This window comes from Phodopus roborovskii, unplaced genomic scaffold (genome assembly GCF_943737965.1).
Source record: "Phodopus roborovskii unplaced genomic scaffold, PHOROB, whole genome shotgun sequence".
Classification (NCBI taxonomy): Eukaryota; Metazoa; Chordata; class Mammalia; order Rodentia; family Cricetidae; genus Phodopus; species Phodopus roborovskii.
The window spans coordinates 11,362,904-11,389,427 of record NW_026126602.1 but is presented as its reverse complement, the minus strand read 5'-3'; the positions used below and the strand labels follow the sequence as shown (position 1 = coordinate 11,389,427).

The 26,524-nt window shown below is 34.1% G+C and overlaps 1 protein-coding gene across 1 annotated transcript in view; it reads left to right on the top strand.

Moving 5' to 3' along the window:
- The window catches only part of Malrd1 (MAM and LDL receptor class A domain containing 1), a 602,535-nt gene that overhangs the window by 235,548 nt on the left and 340,463 nt on the right, over positions 1–26,524 (top strand). The window contains exons 21-23 of the mRNA XM_051205714.1: positions 2,039–2,195; positions 6,689–6,799; positions 8,992–9,205. Coding sequence (XP_051061671.1) covers positions 2,039–2,195; positions 6,689–6,799; positions 8,992–9,205 — 482 coding nt within the window. The remainder of the gene's footprint in view (positions 1–2,038; positions 2,196–6,688; positions 6,800–8,991; positions 9,206–26,524) is intronic.

Below are 26,524 nucleotides of genomic sequence, written 5' to 3'. Positions count from 1 at the left end.
AAAATATATGAGTTTTTTTTAAACATCTGTCTGGAGTTGTTTAACTTTATAGCATTTTATCTTATAATAATCTAAATGTTTCTCTGTCCACGGTAGTCAAGGTAGAACATCAGAACAGGGACCTCAAACTTGGTCATGGTATATCAAAGGTGCTCATTTCACTATACTCAGGAAGCAAGAGACTCAAGGTCATCAACAAAATGTGTTTTTAGTCCTACACACCCAGAGACATACCTTTTCCAGCTAGTCCTTACTTATTGATGTTCCATTACCTCCCAGTGCTCATTCAACTGTGAATTCATAATTGAATTATTCCACAAATGAGGCTAGGGCCATCAGGATCCCCTCACCTCCCAGGAGTTCTACTTATAAACTTAGGTGCCTGTTGAACCAATCTTCAAGTAAAGATTTCTGATCCAAACCCTATTACCCTGGAAGGTAGAATACAAAGTTTCTTACTTCATTAGCAAAACATGACAGAAACATAAACATGGATCACATCTTCTATTTACCACTTATCTTAAGTGTGCAAGGTCCTGTGAGGTATTCCTTTTATTTATTTCTAGTTCTTATTAAGACCACAAAGAGAACTATCTGTTGTATAAAATGCAGAGCCTATGTTGAGACAACTTAAATAGCCTGTCCAAAGTTGTATACCCTGTAAAAGATGAGGCCAAGGGCCAAACCCCAGCAAGTGTTTTGCAGACAATTCCATTTCTCATTCCTTGGACAGCCACTCGCATGTCTGACAAGACTGAGCACTCAGTAAATATGTGGCCACTGAGTGAATAAATCTGTCTTCCTTTCCATCTACTTCCTGCTAGTCCTTCATTTCTAAAACAAAGGATGATAAAACTCACAAGGAAAATTGTCTTATTAAGCAGCAAAAATAATTTTACATTATCAAGAAACTCAACTTAAGGTCGGAAGGAGCAAGAAAATAAACATTTTTTAAGGAGAGCTTGTCTTCAAAATGTGAAGAATCACTTATTTATATAATGCTTCAAACAACTGTGAAATAATCCAGCCTGTCTCCTGTGTTTTTAGATCTCTTTATTGAATTTTTAATGATAAGACCATAAACTTTGCCTTTTATGGGAAAAAAACATTATTATTTAATTATTTTTACCATTTGTTTTGAACCTGAGTATGGGAAAGAAAAGGCTTGTTTTAAAATTATCATAAGGTTGTTAAATATGTTGACAAGAAACTTAACTAAATAAATAAAGAGGGTATAAGTTTGAATGGAAACCTTTCAGACCTGTGAGTTGTGCTCCTGACCAGTTTTGTTGTTATCTATGGTCTGTGCATTTGTGTGTTTGCATTTTTATTTCTCCTTTCACTGTCCTCAGTGGTTTAGGGTCATATCTCACCTACTAAAGATAATTTCTACAGGTATATCAGGATATTTATTATATGTGTTAGTATTCAGACATCTGTACTGGCCTGTCCTTGGGTCTGACATAATACACCCTCAGCTGTAGTCACTAAGTTCACCACCTGTGGATATTCACTATGTTCTCCTTTAAAGGGGCCCTGCCCACTCCCATCCTCCTCCACACCCTGCTTTCCTCTCTCCTGCTGTTCTTGTCTCTGGAGGCCAGTCTCCCCCTTCTCTTTCCCCTTTTTATAATCCCTTTCTTATAAAAAACAAACAAATAAATAAACAAAACAAAAACAAACAAACAAACAACAAAACCAAAAACCCTCTGCTTGAACCCTGACACAATGCGTCTTTCTCTCACAAGCTGCTTTTCTTAAATTACAACAATCATATAAAAACAAGACCAATCATACTGTTACAAAGTTGGTCAGTTTGATATTTGCAGTAATTTATACTCATGTGTCAATGGCTACTATATGGCCCATACATTTCAGAACACAGGACTATTACAGGTGAAGGTTATAGAATTTAACTCTGTCATAAAACATTATACTATCAGAAAATAATTATGTAACTATAAAAATATAGACATTGTTAAACTATGTTATGTTTTATAACTTTTTTCCTTCTGTACATGGCGAACATTTCTCCTAGAAATACCACAGATGGTTGGTACCTGTATGCTGATAGTTCAAATGGGAAGTTTGGTGACCTGGCTGATATTCTTACTCCTGTCATCTCACTCATGGGACCGAGGTGTACTCTGGTATTCTGGACATATATGAATGGTGCCACAGTAGGTTCTCTCCAGGTACTGCATAGTCAATATTGCTTTTGGACATTTCTCTATAAAAATCTATATATCATAATTTATAGTGTTATTAAAGCAAGTATAAACTTCATTAGCATCACAATAATATATTTTAGGAAAAGCTGCTCCAGAGCTGGACTTTGGGGCTGGAAAGTGATGTCCTTTCTCTGCTGTGTATGGCTATTTTCTGTCCTGAGGTTGAGGTTCTTGTGAGATATTTTATATTGGGGCATGCCGTGTTGATTTCATAATCAGTATTGAGAATATAACATAATCAAGTGGACCTGCCATGTGTGGTTTGGCAACACTGTAATCTGGTATCCTGTGTAAGATTGTAGTAATGCTACATTTTCCAATAGATTTTTTCAACTTGCATGTTATAGAAAACTACTTACTTTATTGAGCTTAATAAACATTTCACAAATTTATTCACTAGTCTTTGCTTCCAGTAGATTTTATATTTTCCTGTAAATAGTCATACTATGTCTAAGCATAATTTAACTCCATTATTTATCTATTGCTGGTTTCCTTTTGTCTTAAATCAAAACATCCTCAAATTTCTTTTTCTCAACTTACTGTTGTGTACTTGTATGAAATACAAGATAAAGCATGTTATATTTATATTGGTGTAAATAATAAATATCTATGGTTTTCAATGTGTGAGTCCATTACATTATTATTCTTTAGATTCCTACATTGCCAATAATAGTTATAAGATAGTCTGGTAACCAATCCCCATATCTTTTAGAAGCCTTATCCTTTTGTGATTGTTCTTTCATTCATTCCTTCTTTTCTTTTTTCTTTCTTGACATTGTCAACTAAATCTTCTTTTGTCCAGACAAATATCTGTAATTTAATCCTGGTTCATGTCTAGTTTGAAAGACAAAAATACATATCCAAACAGAAAGAATCCAGGATACCATACCCACCCTATGTCCTGGCTCCATCTTTGGATGTTCTTTGTAGAGAATGGTTTGTAATATCACTTGCCATTATGCCATGGAGCCATTTCAATTTTGTAGCACCACCATCACATTATAGTTGTGGTGATATATTATTTATTATTTATTAAAGCTTGCGCAAGGATTCAAAAAAGCAAAGTCAGACACAAGATATAAAGATCAGGCAGTGGTGATATGCACCTTTAGTCCCATTAACCATGGAGCTAGGCAGTAGTGGTATACACTTTTAATTCTAGGACTCAGGATTAAGAGGTAGATGGATCTCTGTTAGTTTAAGGCCACACTGACTACATGAAATCAATCCAGTCCTAAAACAAACAGCACGCTCAAAGTTGATCTCAGCACATGGGATCACACATCTTTAATACCAGCACTAGGGAAGTGGAGACAGATGTGATATGGCTGGGCTGAGAGAGAAATAAAAGGAGGAGGAAACAGTATCTGAAAGCCTTTTGTTTCTGAGGATTTGTGAAGACAGGATTGTGATTTCAGCAGGGTAGACGTAAGATGTACTGGCTTGGCTGCTTTGTTTCTCTGATCTTCAACCATCACCTTGAACCCTGATCTCAGTCTCTGGGTCTTTTATTTATCATGCTACATATATTAATTTTGTTAGTTGTTATTTTTCAGGTAGCCATGTCCTACCATTAACTCTTAAATATCTGACTTGGTTACAATGAATAGTTTTAATTAGACCTTCTAGAAGCAATATGTGGATGAAGTCTATCTTTTTCAGTACTATAAATTTGTCTTGCTAAGGAGCCCATTTCATTGTATTTAAAATAAGATAAAGCTGGGCTATTTGCCTTTTTTTCCCCCCACAAGAGAAAGGAGCAGATTGTGGCTGGTTGCACAACTTCTTTTCCAATATTCACTGAATTATTTTATTTTATATTTGTTATGAGTTGATTATCACATTTTAGGACTTTTATTCTAGAATTTGTCTGGAAATATTAAACTTTTCCCTTAAGTTGTGGAAGCATATCTTACTTTGAAAATGATCTTTGGGTTTTTATAATAGAAAAATTACAAGGTTATCTTTGTAAGGGAGATTAGTCTTCTAATCAATGTTATTTAGTAATGCATTTGTTTAATAACCTAAAACTGCATAAACATTCTTAAGAAGTTATGTTTTATACTTGCTTGACATTTGTATTAACACTGTTTGGGTGACTGTGTCAATTCTCACTGGTCAAAATTTATGCCATGGAAGCAGAACTAATTGATCTCAGACCCCTAGAAGCCATGTCGAAAACTTATATTGGCAATTCTCCTATAACACCAGCTTTAGACTTTGCCAGAGAATTTAGTTAAATACATGTACTTGGGGTTCAGTGAGAGATGCTGTCTCAAAAACAAAGCAAATGTGGAGACGAAAGACAGGCATGTACATGTACATGTACATGTATGTACACACACTTTATTTTCATTACAATATTTACTGTAATTTACTTAGTGTTTTCATTAGTAGTATAAACATTATCAACTTAGCATATTCCTTGGTAGTATTTAATAAGTAACCAATAACCAAAGAGCTAAACAGTATTACATATGCTCTTTATATTTGTTCATTATTACACAAAATCACATTAACTATTTTGTTATTAGTATATCACTTTACAAATTTTCCTAGTTGTTAATCCTTCTATATATTTAGCATTTGTACAAAGATCTTCCTGTGCAATATTTTAACATGCTTCAGAAATGACTTTCTTTTATTGATAGCTATGATTCTTGATTTTACATTATTGAATTAGAAAGATATTCATAGACTAAGAATTTGATACCATTTTTACTGTGATAACTCCAGTTGTGTAAAATAAATTTATGTGAATTTTATCTAGAAAGCATAACTCCCTTAAATGTAGATTTAAATTATTTTTATCTATTATTATTTTTTATGGTGTTTGGGGTGCAAGTATATGTATGTGGACATCAGAGGACAACTTTCAGGCCTTGGCTCTATCTCTTTCTACTCTGGACAGTGGCAATTGAAATGAGGTTGCCATTCTGTGGGACAAGCACTTTTTCCATTTTAACTATCTCATGAGCCTATCTCTTTCTTTAAAGTTAAAAACTTCACAAATTATATTGAAATAATTGTTCAGTTATATAAATTATATGTTAAAAAATAATGCTATGTTAGGCAGTAATTGTGTACACCTTTAATCCCAGTGCTGGGGAGGCAGGGGCAGGCAGATCTCTGTGAGTTCAAGGTCAGCCTGGTCTACAGTGTGAGTTCCAGGACAGACTCCAAAGCTACACAGAGAAACCCCTGTCTTCAAAAACAAAACAAACAAACAAAAAAAAAAAAAAAAGAAGAAGAAGAAAGAAAGAAAACAGAATTAATGTTATAAAATAAAGCATCTTAGTGATTTTAACAGAGGAATTATCTCTCTCTTTTCCTCTCATTGTGTGAGTGTATGTATATGTGTATGTATGTATGTTTTTGCTTTTGGTTTTAGATAAGTCCTCACACTATTTTGTTCATGGTAGCCTCAAACATTTCCCATAATTTGGGTTTACCTTGACCTTGTAATCTGCCTGCCTTAGTCCTAAGTACTGGAATGACAGATGTCCAGTAGCATGTATGTTGTTATAGTTTTGCACCATTCTAAGATAAGAGCCACAAAGATTATAACTGCCTGATTAAAAGTAATCCAAGTTCTCAGTCACAGTGAGTACTATAGCAAAGATGTCAGTTCATTTATAAAGAGGAATGATTTATGCAGTATTAAATTTAGAGTCTGTAGTTACCTTGACTGGCTTCAATACTCTTGTGGTAAGGCAACACATCATGGAAAAACTTTACTGTGGAGCAAAATCTTTTATAACAAACAGAAATGAGAAATAGAGAAAATGGCACTGCATCCAATGATCTTCATTAAGGCCACAAACTCAGTGACCTAAAAGGTACTGCTAGGATTACCACTAAGGATTTCACTCCTCAATGATACAATGTATGAACTAACCAATTTCACATAGGCTTTTAGGAGACAGTAAAGTACAAACTATAAGAAATACAATAAGACTTTGTTTATTTCAAGACCATTTACTAGAGAGCATACAGTGTGGCTAGTATTTTCACATATGGCTCACCTATGTTATTATGACATAACTATCTGCTAAAACAAATTGACTGAAGAAGCCATTCTCTAAAGAATATTCTACTAAGTTATTTAATACTTTTTTCTCTCAATCATTTGTATATTACTTAATATATAAAATATCAGTGATGCTACCACACTTTTTATAAAGCCAGTAGAATTGAATTCCTAATGAAATGGTGCCTGGATATGTTAGGCCTTGACTGACAAGTTCTCATTCACAGCTTTATCACACCAGCATATATAGCTTGTGCGATACCCCCGGCACATGGTGTTATGTCATCACAGTAGAACACAAAGATATCTAATGAAAAATGTCTTACATTTTCTCTTAGGGGCTACATATAGATATTAAAAACCTAAAAATCACACATGTTTAAAAACCTAAAAATTTAAAAACTTATTATTTGATTTATCTCTGCAGGTACTCATCAAAAAAGGCAATGTTACCTCTAAAGTGTGGGCTCAGAGTGGCCAGCAAGGCCCACAGTGGAAGAAAGTGGAAGTGTTCTTAGGCATCCACTCATACACACAGGTTTGTAACCCAAGGGATTTTGTGAAAATGGAGCTTTGTTAATTTTTGTCTTGAATACTAATTTCTTTCTTTCTTTATCTCATCATCCTCATCTCTTCCCATTCCCAACTCAATGTGCTGTATGAATGCAGAACATTTACCACACCATATGGCACTTCCATAAAGAATTTACCATTTTGGAAAGACATAATTTTACCATTTTAGAAAGCCATATTTTTTTTTCCAATTAGACAATTACACTTCTAGGTATACTTAATTTGAATGATAATAGCCTTATACTCTCAGCTAGCTGCTCACATCGAAATAACAGCTCTCCTAATTCTGAGATTTGACTCTTAGAGATTATAATACAAGTTTTGCAAATGTAACTACAAAAGACATCTTTGAAACTTTTTAATTGTTGAACCTTATGCACTGAATAGATTGTAGAATTAAATATTTTAGAAGCACATTAGCATATAATGGTGTGTATGTCTTTATAATTTATTCTATATAAATAACGCTTATACAACAACTAAAGAAAATTTCAAGAAGTAAAAGTAGAACAATGTTAAAAGTGAATCTCACACTGTGATATTTGATATTTATTTCCATGAGGGGAGTGGCTTACCAAGAATTGGGATATCTGTAGTTTGATTGGGAATTTAGTTTAAAGAGGAATTTAAACTATTAAGATAGATGGAGCAGGAGCCTTCTACCATTATGTAGGAGAATGTTTTCTTCTTAGTCTTACTTATGTGGAATTGGGGACCATGAGTTTGAAAATACTCAAACAATATGAAACTTATTAAATATTGCATTTGCTCTCTTGTTTGTATAGCACAAGTAGGCTTTGTGGTTGTGAATACTTAGCAGAAATCTTTATAGCCCTTCTTATGATAGACCAGCCTGATTCAACAATAGGAGCTCTACCTGATCTACATGTGTAAGGGCTTGACACTGCACTATGCCCAGTTTCCTAGAATGTCATGTAGAATATATGCCATATGTTTTTTGCCTGCTGATAGATTACCTAGTTTCCTTATTAAGCATGCAGAGATAGTTTAGTACATGGGCAGGAAGTTCAACTGAAATAAAGTTTTGATATGAAGCTGTTGATTTTACATATTATAAGACATCTTTAGAAGGAAGCTAGATCTCAACTTCTATGGCTGTTCAATGGAGACAAAAAAAGCTCAGTGAGAATATTTAAATGGATGTGCTCCTGTGAGACATTGGTTTACATGCCAGGAATCAAACTCTTTACCAGTTCTATGCATATAAAATATTAATATAGAGAAATTGTGTTCAAAATAATTTAAGTGAGATTTTAGCATGCCAAGAAAATGGACTTAGTTTCTTCTAAGAGTCAAAATTCCCATTAAAATAGGACTAAAATGTTTGTTCATGTTGATCAAATCTGAAAAGCATGTAAGCATTTGCTTTTTCTTATGACTTACCCATTCTCCGAGTAACAATGCATTGAGCATCTACTGTAATAAATACATTGAAAAGGTACAGTGATGAGCAAGCATATTATTTATGATTCTTCTTTCTCATAATTACTTCTCGTTAGACTAAAAAAGATGAAAGTATGTAACCCATGACCTATACACTGAAGCAGTGCTAAGAAGTCTACAGTTTTATTTGTTAGTACCTTACATTTAAACACAATGTTTTATGGCAATAACTATGGCAACCACACACACACACACACACACACACACACACACACACACACACACCTCTCAGTGTATATGTATGTACTGAGGACTTTGAGATGTATTTAAAAAGTATCTACTTATTTAGCCTTTTTCACAGTACAGTCCTATGAATGACATAATGGGTACATTTTCAGTCTGTGGATACACAGAAATATTCTCTCTCTTTCTCTCCCCGTGTGTGTGTGTGTGTGTGTGTGTGTGTGTGTGTGTGTGTGTGTGTACATGGCTTCTGCCTGGAGTCTACAAACTATACAGGTATTAGTCAGTACTATTGTTTCACTCATGTTCTCAGGCACTGAGTATAGTATAGACTCTAATGATGCTCACTCTTTTTGAGTCATTATTATTATGGAGGTCACATTCATTTGGGGTACTTGTTATGAAAGTCAATCTAGATGTTCTTGATACCATGTTTGTTTGTGTTCTGGACTTCTTTTCTTGATAACATGATGCTAACTGGTTATTTTTTTATTTATTTCATCTTTTTAGATTGTCTTTAGAGCAATACGTGGTATCAGTTACATAGGAGATGTGGCAATAGATGATGTTTCCTTTCAAGATTGCGCCCCATTACTTAGCACAAACAGAAAGTGTACTGCCGATGAGTTCATGTGTGCTAACAAGCACTGCATTTTAAAGGACAAGCTGTGTGACTTTGTGAATGACTGTGCAGATAATTCAGATGAGACCATGTTCATCTGTGGTAAGTGAAAATATTTTTCAGGTCCTTATTTGTTGTTCATCATTAAAACATAAATTTTAAATAAATCTCAGTGGCAGATACAGCCATATTGATTTAACTATTTAAGTGGTTTCCTTTCTCGTTCTTTGTAATTAACTTTGAACATAATTAATGGACAACTTATGAATGGATTTATTTATTTATTTGTATTTTTGCGTGAAGGTATAAGGTAATTGTAGTTCAATTGGAAACTAGGCAGGGAAACAATTATTTACCATATGAAACAATGTGGTTGGAAAAATGGAGGCTAAGCTCCCATCAAATCAATTTATGTGGCTTTATAAATGTGTATGCTTTCATTTTAAAAGACTGACCTTTATTTACATGAATAGTCAGGTATGATATGTTGATAAAAAGCAAAACAATGCCCTTGAGAATTTCTTAAAATAACAAAGTGTTCTATCCTAACAGATACAGACTAACTCTGTAGAACTGTTGTTTGGGTTCTACTCATATGTGATAGTACCTATTACAAAGCCCTTAGTTAAATGGGCCATATGTGCTCTTTCAGGTAATCCTGAAACATTTTGTGGCACACAAAAACTTGTTTCATTTCACTGTAAATGAGGTGAATACTGATTGTCAAAATGAAGTTTGATAGATCATTTTCCTGTTATCAGTTCTGAGCTACAATGTTATACTTAGGTATACTGCTTCTTGAAACCACAGGAACTTTCAATAGCAACTTTTGTATGAGAACTGATACTTGCCTTTACTTACTCATTTCTACTTGATCTTTATTGAAACCCTTAAGGAACAATGACACAAATATTATTATTATAGGTGAAGCTCCCTACAAGACTAGTTTATGTTTCATCAAAATGCATGCAACAGGTACTAAGTTGGCTCTGGTACCCAAGAATGTTGATTTATTATCCATTGCTCTCTCTGCTAAAGTTACCAACCACTATATTAAAAACTGATTCTTTTGGAGAAGTTATTGAGCAGGGAGATTGCCTGGTTTATCAACTGTGTGTCATGCAAACACAAGGACTAGAGTTTGTATTCCCAGCATATATGTAAAACAACTGGAAAAGAGTACAGGTCTGGTAACTCTGGACTGGAGGACCCTTTGAGCTCATTGGTATGCCAACCTAACCTGATAGTGAACCCCAGGTTTGATGAGAAAACCCCTTTGGAAAAAAATATGGTGAAGAGTGATTGAGGAAGAGCCTAACATGAATTTTCAGCCTCTCCACTCATGGACACATGTGCTGGCATACCTCTGCACATGTGTGCACACCCACATGAGCATGTACATAAACTATATATACACACACATATATATGTAATTACTGGTACAAAATTTTTGCTTATATTATATAGATTATTGTTATTGAATGTGTAAAAAGAAGCATGAATATGTATAAAGCAAGCAAAAATACTTGCATAATCATAAATGTTGTATTTATAATATGTAACTATTAGTACTTATATTTATCTTGGAGGATATACTAAATTTCAGTTAAATTTTGAATCAAATGATTGTAGTTTCATTAATAATATTTTCATTTGAATAGCATGCTAATTAATCAAATTATTATTATAAATAACACAGACATGTATTGCGGTAAAATTTTTGAAAATCACTTATAATACAGCCTTTGTCATTTTAATATATTTTTCAGTATCAAAAACATCAATTTACTATTGGATAAATTTTCCTAATTGCATTTATGCTATATTATTAATATTTTAGGATTTGCTACTTATGAAATTCAATAATGTACTATACATATGTTCAAACTTTTTTCTTAAATATTCTTTTATATGAAACAGCCATGGGGGGTAATCTTTCCTAAAGGTCCTTAGGTCTCTCTTCTCCTTTGTCTTCCCCTTTTCATCTCTTGTATTTCCCTCTCTTCTCCCCCTCTTTCCTCCCTGCTTCTTACACTTGTAACATCTGAGATTATCTGTACTAGATTTGTCTGCTCTCTTGAGATACAGTTTCATGGAACCAAACTGTCCTCAAAGTCACTGTGTAGCTGAGACTGGCTTTGAACTTGTGATCCTCCTTCCTTTACCTCACAAGTACTGAGATTATATACAAGATATATTGTGTCTCCCCTTCAGATTATGTTTTGGGGTTATCACTTTACTAAATGCCTTAATATTTTAGCAGACCTGTGTATATCAGAACATAGAATCAATTTAATTAAATTAATTTCAGAGATCACACAGGAAAAAAGGAAATTGTTTTCAACTCCTTAGTACAAATGGCCAACAAAAAGTAACCATATTTGACCTGATTATAGTTACAGAAATGAAATTTCTTTTTCTGTAGCCTTGTTTGCTTCTATTATATAGTTTAAACATTCTAGTGTGTCCCCAGTCTACTAGTCTTAAATGTTATGTTTTAATTACAGAGTAGCTAGAACCTGCTAAAGGAATTATGAGTGCTGTTACCATCCCACATATGCTATAAATTTTGATATTCTAATTGGATCTGGAAGAACAGGAAGAAACAATTAAAAAAAATCACCATAGCAACTGACTTCAGAACTTTGGCCTACAACCAATTAAGGTTTTGAGCTTCAAAGTCTACCTTTGTTTTGAGAATAATAAGTACACATTAACATGAATCACAGCTAAAGCAAATTACAACTCCTGAAGCATCATCATTTGTTAGAAATGCACCATTTACAAATAGCATAAAGAATGATGAAGTAAATTCTGGGTATGCAGTAAGTCTGATTTTGGAGTAGAAAATAACAAATTATAATAAAAACTTACCTGTTACTTTAATTTGATGCAAATTAATATAAACTATGAAATCACAACCTATTAGAAAATGAAAATTACTTGCTGCCTTAGCATTTTAATAACATCTCTAAAATGTTGGAAATATTTCCAACAAGTATTTGTGTACCAAAATCTGAAAATCCTTGATTTAAATTAATTGGTATAAAGGCTCCTAAGGAAAATAACTGTACTTTTTGTTCCTCATAATTTTATTGTATTTCATCAATCATTTCAGATAGAATACTTTTGAGAGTATTGCTTCAAATTTTCTATGCAGTCTAGTCTATCACCAAACTCAGGATCCTTCTACCTCAAAAGGGATGGGATTTTAGGCATGATAGGCCCTCCTGGATGTTTTCTTAATATTTTAATCAGAAACTTTTTAATGGTATAGAATGAATAACATAGCAAGCATTATCAAAATACTGAATTCTGTCATGTTGTAAGTAAATGTGTAATACAATTGAACATCTTCATTTTTAACACACAGATATTATGCATATAAGACAATAGAAATTATATATTTAAACATTTAGTTAATTTTGAAATCTTAGTTATTTTGAAGAGACATTAACATGTGCTTGAAAATATGGTGGTTTCAGTTTGATAACAAGAAAGTTTCCATTGGATAGGACTTAAAAGATATTTTATAATCTATATCATTCCCTCAGAAAACATAATAAAATTAGAAAATGTTTTCAGCCAAATGGGCATAAAACAATTCATAATAAGACTCGTGGGCCTTGTTAAGATAATGCTCAGGTCATTTGAAAAGATTAGCAAACATTTTTATAACTCAGCTTAAATATCAAGAAAAATAGTGAAAATTCTATTATAAAACAAGTTAATCAGTGTTTATAGGTAAGTTATATGTCAGGCAATGTATAAATTCTATAAGAATACACAAAAAGTAAAACGCAAATTTTCTTGTGGGCATATTTCCATCAAATAGAAAATGTTTTCCCTGTGTAGTCAAATAGATGCACAAAAAAGATCAACACAAATGTATACACAAGTATTTGTTATGTATATTAGTAGTGTGGCATGGATAAGCATATGTGAGAAGGGTTATAAGCATCTTGAAGCAGTAGATTGACTTGTTTTCATTTAACATATGTCTGTGTTCAAGTAGAATCTCACTCTAGTATGAATTAGATTTCCCAAATGAATAATAATGCTGAATATTTTTATTTTTTAAAACTACACTGAAGTCCTTCACCCATAAAATAATTTTATTAAATATTTATTTATTGACTTTCTATATGTATGTGCAATTATTGTGTATGCACATGCATGTGAGTCAGGGTGTACATGTGAAAATCACAGGACAACTCTCTCTCCTTTCACAGTGTGCATGAGTTCTCAACAATGAACTCCAGTTGTCAGATTTGGCAGGAAATCCATTTGTCTGCTTAGCCATCCTTTAGGCTTGCTTTTCTCCATTTTATAAAATATAATTATTTATATTTTATTGAGTCATAGGACTTAACCTATGTTTCTAGATTAAATCACTCCTAAATGTATAACTTTTCCCTTTTCAAAAATATGTATTGTCCTCTATGCTGTCTTATTTTATTATTACTGTGTGTATGTTTTGGATGAGTGTAGACAGCTCATGAGGAGGTTTGAGAATAGCTTTTAGGCATTAATTTTCATCTCCCACCTTGAAATAGTTGATTCTATAGATTTTCTTGGTGTCCTTGACCCCTCTGACTTCTACAACCCTTCCTCCTTCTCTTTATCAGAAGTTCCCAAACTCCACCTGATGGTTGGCTCTGGGTCTCTGGATCTCTGTATCTGTTTCCATTAGTTGCTGGAAGAAGCCTCCCTTTTGACTGTTGGGCTAGGCACCAATCTTTGAATATAGCAGAATATCATTTGTCATTATTACATTATTTTTTCCCAGTGGTTTTTTAGGTAGATTCTAGGTCTCTGGGCCATCCATCCCTGGGACCCAGTGTTCTAAGCACTGTCAGGGATAGGCTCAATCTAGTGGCATAGCACAGGCTGAATCAGTCATTAATTGGCTACTCCCACAATCTCTGTAGTACCCTGACCTCAGCATATCCCATGGGCCAGACAGACTGTAGGTTGAAGATTATATGGCTGAGTTGGTGTTCCAATCACTCCACTGTTTGTCTTGCCTGGTCACAGGAGATGCTCTGTTAGTCTATGTCTCCTCTTTTGCTAGGGGTCTTAGTTGGGGGTCATCTTTGGAGTTCCACTTGCACCATCTTTCTACCTGACCCTGAAATGACACCCTTTTTTTCCAGTTAGCTCTTTCTTCCTGCTACCCCCACTTGATCTATCATGTCCAATCCTTACCCACCCCTAATCCATCCACTTTCCAGGGAGATTAGTGTGTCCTCCCTGGGATCTTACTAATTAGCTGCTCTGAGTCTTTGGATTGTAGCATTGTCAGCTAATATCCACTTGTGAGTGTGTACACATCATGTTTTTTTTTTCTAGAACTGATACACTTCACTCAGAATGATCTTCTCTAGTTCCATCCATTTGCCTTTGAATTTCATGATGTTACTGTTTTTAACTGTTGATTAATAGTTCATTGTGACAAGACCAGTCTACAGAAACACATAGAGACAGCAGACCTGAACAAGGAGGAGCTAATGGGCCCCCAGACTGATAGCTGGGAATCCAGCCTGGGATTGACTCAGACCACCTGAACATGGGTCTTTGCTAGATGGTCTGTCCAGTCTAAGGGACCTCAGACAGTGGAACCAGGATGTAACCATGGTGCACAAAAGGATTTTGGGGGCATATCCCCCATGGAGGGATACTCCTTTATCCTAGAGACATAAGAGAAGTCCTAGTCCCTACTTCAAATGACTTGACAAATTTAGGTGACCCCTCCTGGAGAGCATTGCCCTACATGTGGAGTGGGGTGGGGTTGGGAAGGGAGGGTGGTTGGGGGCATAAGAGTGTGAGAGAGAGGGAAAGAGGGAGGGAGGGAGGAAAGGAAGGAGAGGAGACTGGGATCAATATGTAAAATAATATATATATATATATAATAGTTCATTGTATAAATGTTCCACATTTATTATCCATTCTTCAGCTGAGTGACATCTAGGTTATTTCTAGGTTCTGGCTATTACAATTAAGCTGCTATGAACATAACTGAGCAAATGTCCTTGTGTATAATTCCGCATCCTTTGAGTATATGCCCAAGAGTGGTATTGCTGGGTCATGATGTACACCAATTCCCAGTTTTCTGCGAAAATGACATATTGACTTCCAAAGTGGCTATACAAGTTTGTACTCCTATCAGGAATGGAGTAGTGTACCCTTACACAACTCTTAGTCTTATTCATTCTGACAAGTATAAGGTAGAATATCAGAGTCATTTTGATTTGAATTTCTCTGATGGCTGAGCATGTTGAAGATTTATTTAAATGTTTCTAATCCTTTTGAGATTACTCTGTTGATAATTCTTTATTTAGATCTGCATCCCATTATTAAAAGTGGATTATTTGGTGTTTTGATGTCTAGTTTCTTGAATTCTTTATATAATGTGAAAATCAGCCCTCTGATGTGGGGACAGTGAACATCTTTATCTATTCTGTAGTCGGCTGTTTGGTCGCAGTGTTTTTTGCTTTACAGAAGCTTTTCAGTTTCATGAGGTCCCATTTATTAATAGTCTGCACTATTGCTGTCCTTTTCAGAAATTGTCTCCAGTTTCAATATGTTCAAGGCTATTCCCCAATTCTCTTCTGTTTGATTCATGACATCTGGATTTATGTTGAAGTCTTTGAGCACTTGGATATCAGTTTTGTGGAAAGTGATAGTCATGCATTAGGCTACATGCCAAAAACCAGTTATGTTAACACCATTTGCTGAAGAACTTTATTTTTTTCCATTGTATACTTTTGGCTTCTTTGTTGAAAATCAGGTGTCCATACGTCTGTGCATTTATGTCTGTGCTTTCAATTCAAACCCATCAATCCACCTGTCTGTTTTTATGCCAGCACCATGACATTTTATTACTATTATCCTGTAGTAGAGCTTGAAATCTGGGGTGGTGATTCCTCTAGAAATTCTTTTATTATATAAGATCGTTTTAGTTACAGTGGGATTTTTGTTTTTTCTATATAAAGTTGATTATTATTCTTTCAAGGTCTGTAAAGAATTTCTAGTTTGGGTTTTAGTGGGGATTGTGTTGAATCTGTAGATCGCTTTTGGTAAAATACAAGAGCATGGGAGATCTTTCCATCTTTTTTTTTTTTTTCTTAATTTATTATTTTTCTTAGTTCCCTTTCCCTCCCTCTCTCCTATACTCCCATACCCCCTCCCATTTCATCCCTCCACTCCACAGGGACTGCAGGGACTGTGATGCCTTCCAGGAAGGATCATCAAAATCTGTCGAGTCATTTGGAGTTGGGTCTAGGCCCTCCCTCTGGTCTCTAGGCTAAGGGAGTATCCCTCCATGGGGAATGTGCTCCCAAAGTCCTTTAGAGGACCAGGGATACATCCTGGTTCCACTATCAGAGGTCCTTTAAACTGCCCAGGCCTCCTAATTTACACACACATTCAGGGGGTCTGGGTCAGTCCTATGCTGGTTTCCCAACTATCAGACTGGAATCCATGAGCTCCCCCTTATTTAGGTCAGCTGTCTCTGTGTGTTTCTGTAGCCTGGTCTTGACCCCTTTGCTTTTCATTCCTCCCTCTCTGAAACTGGATTCTAGGAGTTCAGCTCACTGTTTAGCTGTGGGTGTCTACTTCTGTTTCCATCAGCTACTAGATGAGGGCTCTATGATGGCATATAAGTTAGTTATCCATCTCATTATCAGGGAAGGGCATTTAAGTTAGCCTTTCCTCAGTTGCTCAGATTGTTAGTTGGGGTCATCCTTGTAGGTCTCTGGACATTTCTTTAATGTCAGTTTTCTCTTCAAACCTATAATGGCTCCCTCTATTATTGCATCTCGTTTTTTGTCTATTCTTGTCTATTCGTCTCCCCACTCAATCTTCCTGTTCCCACATGCTCTCCTCTCCTATCCTTCTCTTCCTCCTAACTCCCTCTCCACTCACTCCCCCCCCGACACCCAAAATTCTCAGAAGTTCTTGTTCCTTTCCCTTTCTGTGATGGACCTTGCATGAAATTCTTAGCTTCCTCCTTGTGTCCTAGTTTCTCTGTCAGTGTGAATTATAGTCTGGTGATCCTTTGCTCTATGTCTTTCCATCTTGATTAACCTAAGATATTTTATATTATTTGTGGCTGCTGTGTAAGGTACCGTTTCCCTGCTTTTTTTTCTCAAGCCATTTAAGCTTTGTAAACAGGGGAGCTAATTATTTATTTAGTGTGTGTGTGTGTGTGTGTGTGTGTGTGTGTGTGTGTGTGTGTGTGTGTGTGTGTGTTAATCTTATTTCCTGCCAGGATAGGAGTTCCCTGGTAGAATTTTTGGGGTGCTTCTGTATACTACCATATCATTTGTGAATAATGTTACTTTGACTTCTTCCTTTCCAAACTGTTCCTTTTTTATCTCCTTTTGTTGTCTTATTACTCTAGTTAGAATTTCAAGTACTGCATTGAAAAGATTTGGAGAGAGTGAACAGCCTTGTCTTATTCCTGATTTCAGTGGAATTACTTTGCATTTCTCTCTCTTTAATTTGATATTGGATGCTGGCTTGTTGTATAGTTTTGTTATTTTTAGGTATGTCCCTTATATTCCTGATACCTCCAAGACTATTCATCTTGAAGGGCTGTTGAATTTTCTCAAAAGGCATTTTTAGAATCTAATGAGATGATCATGTGTTTTTTATTTTTCTTTCAGTTTGTTTATATGGCTGATTACATTGACAATTTTTATATATTGATCCATCATCCCTGCATCTCTAAGATGAAACCCACTTGATAATGGTGGATAATCTTTCTGAAGTATCCTTATATTTGATTTACAAGTACTTTAATGAACATTTTTGCATGTATGTTCATGAGGGAAATAGGTCTATAATTCTTTTTCTTTGTTGAGTCTTTATTAATTTTTTCATGTTTTTTAAGACAGGGCTTCTCTGTGTAACTTTGGAGCATGTCCTGGCACTCACTCTATAGACTAGGCTAGCCTTGAACTCAGAAATTCACCTGTCTCTTTCTCCCAAGTGCTGGGAACAAAGGGATGAATGACCACTGCCTGGCTGGTTCTTATATTAGGGTGACTGTGGCTTCATAAAATGAATTTGGCAATGTTCCTTCTGTTTCTATTTTTGAAGAGTATTGGTCTTACCAAATCATTGAAAGTCGGGTGGCATTCTGTGCTGGTACCATCAAGCTGTAGCTTGTTTTGGTATGGAGATTTTTAATGACTGCTTCTATTTTTCTAGGGCTTTTCTGTCTATTTAAATTATTTATCTCATCTTGACTTAAGTGGTATCTAGCAAGAAATTGACCATTTCTTTTAGAATTTCTAATTTTGTGGTGTACTGGTTTTTGAAGTATGACTTGATGATTCTTTGAATTTCTTCTGTGTCTGGTGTTATGTCTCCATTTTCTTTTCTGATAATGTTAATTTAGATATTCTCTCTCTTCCCTTAGTTACTTTAGAAAAGGGTTTGCCTATCTTGTTGGTTTTCTCAAAGAACCAACAGTTTGATTCATTGATTCTTTGTATTATTGTATTATTCTCTTTGTTTTTATTTTATTGATTTCAGCCCTCAGGGTTTTTTTTTTTCACTTTCAATTTTTTTTTATTTTATTAATATTTTTTTTTTCAGTAAAATTTGACTATTTCTTGTCATCGACTCTTTTTGGGTGTCTTTTTTTTTGTTCTAGCTTTTTAAGCTGCATTCTTAAGTCACTGATATGAAATTCTCGAATATCTATAAACTTTCCTCTTAGTACTGCTTTCATTTTGTCCCATAAGTTTGGGTATGTTGTGCAATTATTTTTATTGATTTTGGGGAGTCACTAATTTCTTTATTTCTTCCTTTATCCATTGGGAGAGAGTTGTTCATTTACCATGAGTTTGAGGGCTTTCTCTTGTTTCTCTTGTTTGAGGACTGAGATGTACTGATGGGAGAGGATGGAGATTTGGGTATGCTGTGTAAGTGCAGTGCAGGTGGGCAGTGAGTGGTGACAAGTCTTACCTGGAGTTCGAGACGCTGGCCTGGCCTCTTAGGAGAGGCGCTTCTGCTAGAGGTATGATCTGAACTATTTGCTTTTTTTTTTTTTGTTGTTTTGTTTTGTTTTGTTTTGTTTTTCTTTTCTGAGTATGTGACCTTACTTCACTGCAAAGTTTGAAATCACTGAGGTTGATGTTCCTTTACTGGGCTTTCTCCCTTATTTGTGTAAACTTATGATCCGTTTGTTAGCAGCCATGAAACATTTCATTGAATGTAAAGATAAAACTGGTTATTGTGGCAACATTTAGTATTCTTATCTATTTTTATGGAAAATAACCCCCTGTGTTTAGTTATTTTTTCTCTCATAGGTTTTCTAGTTTTCTTCCTATAAACCTAATATATATTTTACTATACTCCCACAATAGTATTTTATTATATTATTATTCTATTTGGTTCTTGTTAATGTATAGGAAAGCAACTGGCTTGCATATATTATCTGAATCTCATTATCTCGTTACATTTGCTTATTGATTCTTTGACTCTATTGATGTTGATTTCCTTTTATATTTCTTTTACATAGTCTGTCACATGTCACAAAGGCAATTTTGTTTGTTCCTTTACTTTTACTTCCTTTTCTAGTTTCTTTGCCCCATTACACGCTGTTTAACATACAAAAGGAATGAGTCTTTTTGTTTTTGATGTCAGCAATAGAGCATTCAAGTTGTTTTTTATCCTCATCAAATATACTGTCTTTTACTGTAGTTTAAAGTTGAAGACATTTACATTTATGTCTAGTTTGCTGAGATGTTTTGGGAGGATGTTGACAAATGCTTTTTCTCTATCTGTTGATATTAAAATATTTTCCTCTTCAGTTTGTTATGATGAATTCTCTTGCATGGTTGTGGAGTGATGAATCTGGCTTACAAACACATAAGTGATGTCATTTGGACACAATGCACAATATTTTTTATACAGTGTTGTATTAGATACATTAATAATTATAGTGAGAATGTTTACATCTTTGTTGTAAAAGAAATTATGTAGAATCTTCTCAATTTTGTAGGGATCTTTTTTCCTCTTAGTATTTTCTTGCTAAATAAACTTTGGCCTGCTTGTTATATTTGACAGAATTGATTATAGTATTCTTGTCTAAAACTGTCAGATATGGGAAGAGTCCAGGACTGCTCCATATCTTTCTGATCTTCCTTGGAGCAGAAGCTCCCTGACGCATAACCTACTACAAAATAGACAGGCCAAAATAAACAGAAAAACAGGAGCCAAAATTCACTAAGCACTTGCTTATTACCAATATGGATTCATTTATTACTTTTACCAAAGTTTCAAAAATGCATATTTATTTCTATAGAAAATATGTATTATCTATTATTCCCAAGTTTTTCTGTTTACTTGGGATAATGCAGTGTAATATAGACTGCACGAGGTTTCTATTCTTGCAGAATTTACATTGTGAATGATTGTTTTAATAGTGAGAAGCACAAACAAATAAAATAACTTAAACAGTACTTAGTATCACCTATGTATTTATGTTAAAGTTACGGTGCTATTGTAATATGGAAAATAAGGACATAAATATTTAGAGTGGTGGAATATGGCATTAAAAGTGATAGTCATATTTCTATTGAGAAATTATATTTAAATTAAAATGTGAAGCATTATTGGTTCAAGCCAGGTGATATATATATTTGAAAACAGTAATTAAAACAGCCATTTTATACTGTTACCCTGTCAACAATCACACAATTTGTGTGTATTCGTGCATGTGTGCATAGCATATCATAGAGATGAGAGGACACCTTGATGGAGTTTGTTCCCTTGTTTTACTATTTGAATTCTGTGAATCAAACTCACACAGGTCCCCAAACTTGGTAGGAAGCATCATTTCCAATTGAATCATCATACTGCCCTTTTGGTTTTTATGATAGCACAAGGACAATATTCCCAGACAGTTATAATTTGTGATTTTATTAGTCTGTTGGGTTGTTATCATCTTGACTCCCATTTAGAAATTAGAATTCTCTAACTTTTCTAGTGAGAGCATCAATCTGGGATTAATTTAAATGATACATCTATTTTTAAAATTTTATCTGCATGATGTTTTGCCTGCAAGTATGTCTGTGAACCACCTGTGTATCTGCTGCCTGCAGAGGACAGAAGAGAACATCAGATCCCATCCCTTGGATCTGGCGTTATAGATGATTGTGAGCCACTATGTGATTTTGGGAATTGAACCCATGTCCTCTGGAAGAGCAGCCAGTTCTCTCAGCTGTTGAGCCACGTCTCTAACCCCGTTATAATTATTGTTAGTCAGAGTAGATTATATCCCCCTCTGCATAACCCCTCTCTTACACTCAGGTCCATGCTCTACTTAAACACTGCATTGAGATTTGTGTCGTTTGTGGCAAAGTGAATATGGCACTTCTGAGCATCCCCTGTGAATTTCTTTGTGCTCTAGCTGGGTACTGAAAATCTTGATACTTGTAAGATACTCCTAGATGTATGCTGGAATGGTCCCCTTCCCCCATCACTGTAAATTGAAAATATAATTAACCAAAGTGTATTTAATATGTCCTGTGTTTTAGCCATCTTCGCTTAGTAGTGCAGTGTGCTTTACTATAGACTATTAGCTGTGTGCCCTAGAGACTGAATGGATGTCTTGGAGCTGTTCTGCATCATAATTTCTAGTCCAGTATGATTTAAATCAGTGTCTGAAGTTTAGTTCTTACTCAACATATATCTCTTTGCATGCTACAAAGTCAAAAAACCAAACAAACCATCAAATGTTAGAAATCCAAATGTTACATTCAGTCAAATTTCATGTAAAAAAGCAAATAATTTGTAATTAATACACCTCACGTGACATACTAGTACCAATCTTGCCTTTATTTGTGTGCTATACATTGATGACTCCAGTATAACTGACTTTTGTAGAGTCAAAGAAAAGAAGATGGAGTATGGATGATTTTTGGAGGTGCTTGTTTAGTATAGGAAGAGAATTTATGGGCATCCACATGATGAGAGAGACAGGGAAGTTACAATTAAGTGCAAATTATGTCTGCAGAGAAGAAAGGGAAATAATTAAGTCATGTTGAAACACTAATCCCAACATTGGCTTGCATAAAGTGATACATCATCCTGAAAACAAGTGGCATGCTTTCAGATACTTTATTAATCATGAATTGGGAATTTATTACATTTTTTGGGGAGATTATATTAGAAAGTAGGTCAGGTATCATAATGTTAATAAGCCAGATTTCCTGTGAAGTATCAGCCACCCTAAGCCTTAGGAAGTCATTATTGAAGGCTGCTGCTGAGTGGCTTGCAGCTTAGAAATCTTTCATTGTCTATTCAGAATTATCAGCACTGATCCCTACTCTTCCTTATACACTATTTTGCATAACACAGTAGGGTATTATTGTCCAAATTTTGCATTCATATAGTCAATAGAGAAGAAGAATTTATGTATGAGGTGTTTTTATTGATCACTCAAATGACTTGTATTTGTTAAATTTAAGTTTTCAAAAGATTGACATTATCAAGGGAAGTTTTTCAAAATACTATGCCCTAAAATGTTGTCATTAGGAAACAAATATACCTTGTGTAGAGATATTTTTAGAGACTTATTTATTTTAATTTATCTGTTATGAGTGCTTTGCATGTCTGTAAGTGAATCACCTGTACGCATTGCCCACAAAGGCCAGAAAAGGCATTGGATTCCCTTGAACTTCAGTTATGAATAGTTGTAAATTTTTTGTGGATACAGGGAACAGAATCCTGGTCTTCTGCCAGCAGAGCCTATGCTCCAAACCATTAAGCTATCACTCTAACCCCAGGACATTTTCCTTTTTCTTTTTTTTTTTTTTTTCCTTTTCTTTTTTCTTTTTCTTTTTCTTTTCTTTTTCTTTTTTTTTTTTTTACACTTATTCTAAGTTTGTGGAAAAGCAGGGTGATCCAAACAGGAAGCACAAAACTTATTGCAGATAAGCTATGTGTCATAGCTTTTCCTGCATGTCATCCATGTGAAGTTCTTCGCATGGTAGTATTTGTGAATGTGGCAACCACAAAACAAAACAAACAAACAAACAAAAAACCCAAACAACAACAACAAAAAAAAGCAACGAGACAATAGTCCTTCCTAGAATATATGAGAAAAACAAAGTTCTTTGGATGTTCAAGCCAATGTCAAATCCTGGTATGCAGGGACATGAGTAAAGGTCTATAGTTCCTTTTTAGGATATCCACTTTAGTAAATTGTCTTTATTATCTGTGGTATGATTCAAGCAACATTTTTTCAGAAGCATAAATTTTTTTTTTTTTTTTAGATATCTGATCAATTGAAAACTCAGAAGTACCAAAACTTCTCCCTTGACATACTGTACTTTCTTTTCTCTTAAAAAATAATTTTTGTTACATACATAGTAATCTCAAAAATAAAATAAATAAAAATTCATGATTTTGAAATACTTCACACTTTTAGAAGTAAATTATTATTGAGCCTTTGCTCAATGCCCAACACTGTTAACACTATGTGGGAAGCAAAGGGGAGCAAAATCAAATTCTCTGCCTTCTTGAGGGAGAACAATTTTTTTGAGAATGATAAATCTTTAACTACAGTTATAATTGGATGGTTTGTGATAGTGTGTGGAAAAATCCCATGTTATAGGGATTTCCTTTTCAGTCATTTGGCTTAACATGTATGTTTAGCTTTCTTGTGTCTTATTATATGTGCTCATTTTTTAATCCTTACCACTGCTTGTAGTTTCTATCTTCACAAATATATCTTCCAGTATATCCCATACAGTTACACTTATACCCACCATTATTAGATTTGAAAAACTAGGAGTTCTATTTGACTTCTAGTTTTATATTTTATCATTTTTAGGAAAAAATGTGCATGGCCTCCTCAGGCTGTCTCTTTTCTCCCAGGATAATACCATTGAGATATATAGTTTATAAAGATATATTTTTTAAATCTCTTACTCATGTTCTGTGATGGATATAGTATTCAATGTTGTTATTTACAATATTAACTATATCATCTTGGATGAACACTAACCAGCACTGAATAAATAGTACTTTTTTTTCAACAACTAAGCATTTGATATTGTAACTATTTTTATTCTGGCTGTTTCATGGGTATGGATAGTATGTCTGTAATTAAAATAACTCTTAGTTTGAATAATATTGACTATAATTTCCTTGATTTTGGATACAAACTCCTACAGTATATCTCTGACATAGTAGCTTACTATGTACCTCTGTCTGGCTGGGAACTTATTACATGTCCATGGTAGTCTTGAAAATAAATGCATCTGCTACTGCCACTCATGTGCTGGCATTTATCATTTGTGTGTTATTAATATTTATGTTTCCCTTTTATGAAGATACTTCATTCTTTTACTGTTTACTAAGTAATAGTTTTATAACTTTTAAGACAACTTTATCCACTATTGATATATGGATTAATAGTCTTTACCCTTAAGCCCAGATCATGTTTCCATTCCTTGCACAGAGATTTGGGCAGCAAATAGCTTTATTTTTATGAAGCCCAACATATTAATACTTCCTCTTCATGATCATGGTTTTGAAGTAATATCTAGGAAAACTTGGGAAGAAGTCCTAGCCTCTAAAGTTTTCTCCTATTCTTTTAAATGTTTTATAATATATATTTTATATTTAATTGATGATCCATTTTTGTTTATTTTTGTTAAATGTGTAAAGCTTAAGTTAATATCTCTTATTTTCCTATAAATACCCATTACTTTCACAGTATCAAGACTGCCCTCCATTTAATTGTTTTTCTTATCATTGTTTTGTTACTTACATCCATGTCAAGAATAATTGATTGTAGTGACTATAGCTACATTGAGTACTGCATCTTGGCTGTTGATTTCTACTCATAAGTTATTTTGCACACAGCAAGATACTATAGGAATGTAGTAGAATATTGAAGACATAAACCTAGAGGGATTTCTGAGTCACTGGGTGATATTCACTAGGAATTGTAAAATATTCTCTGTGTTTTCTTCTCTCTTTCTCCCCAACCTGTTTTCTGATTATCATTAATTACATGGCTTTCTCTGCCACATACTTTCATCATAATGGACTTCTTCACTGAAGGTGGGCTTATAATACAGCCCAGCCAGGTGAGCATGGGCTCCTGCCTTCAAATCTGTGTAACAAAATAAACCCCAATTTTTGAGCTGCTTTAAATCACATTGGTGGCAATCATGTAAATCTGACTATCACAAGGTACCCACCCTTGTACTAGCATAACAACAGTTTTCATAATTGCAGCTATATGATAACAGAAAACTGTCTGGTGACACCTCCTAATTTAAGACATAATTATGTCTTAATACTATGTAATAGGATTCACTTTGTTATCCTTTAATACATATTTTATTATTATAGTACTCCTAACTTTAAATTTAATGTTTAGATAGATATAATTTATATAAAAATATCAATTTGTTCAGAATTATATTAAATAAGGGAAAGGATCCAGAAGAATTATGTCTCCCATGTGTTTTATCTTCTGATTCATGAGCATAGTTCTCTCCATTACTTAAATCTTTGACTACTGTCATGAGTGATTACTAGCTTCAGCATGCAAGTCTTATTGATATTTAATAGATTTATACCTACTACTTTCACTTTTGAAAGATTATAAGTGATGTAAAATATTTTATCTTCATTGCCAGGTTTTACAATAGGAAATTAAATTTATATGTCTATCTTATGTGTTATTTTATATGAATGCATAGAATTTCCAAGTCACATTATGCATTCTAGAGTTTCTGTGTCTACACAGAATTATGCCATTTGAGCACAGGGACATTTGTCTTTCCTTGCAATGTGTCTGAACTGAATATTTTCTAGAAATATCTAATAAACCAATTGAGCCTTGAAATTTCATTTTTAGGAAAGGATTTTTATTAGTTTTGTTTTCTTAATAGTCACAAAACAAAACCAAAATAACTATTTTTAATGTATACCTATGTATTCAAGTAACTGGCTTATTTCTATATTTATGTATGTTCTTAGGGTGGGGGTGAGAATTGGGATGGGAGAGCTTGGGAAGCATGGGAGGGAGAGAGGATCAATATGTAAAATAAGAAAAAATAATAAATAGAAAAAAAGAATCCAAAAAAAAATCTATCTATTGAAATTTTGATAGCCATAGCTTCTTGAATAGCCCCTGTTTTAGTTCAGCAGGTAATTTCAATTTCTTCTTTTTTCATTATTATTTTTTAAATGCATACAATTAATTAATTAAAAAATGAAAGCATAAAGACATAATAGAAAGTCTATTAATTCTTATGGAAGTAAGAGAGATGTAAAGCTAAGGTGATTAAATTATGAACAATTATAGAGTTGTGTGAATGCTAAAAGTTACTTCAAGCCCTTTAAAACTGGAAATGACATGAAGATTATTCTGAATGATTT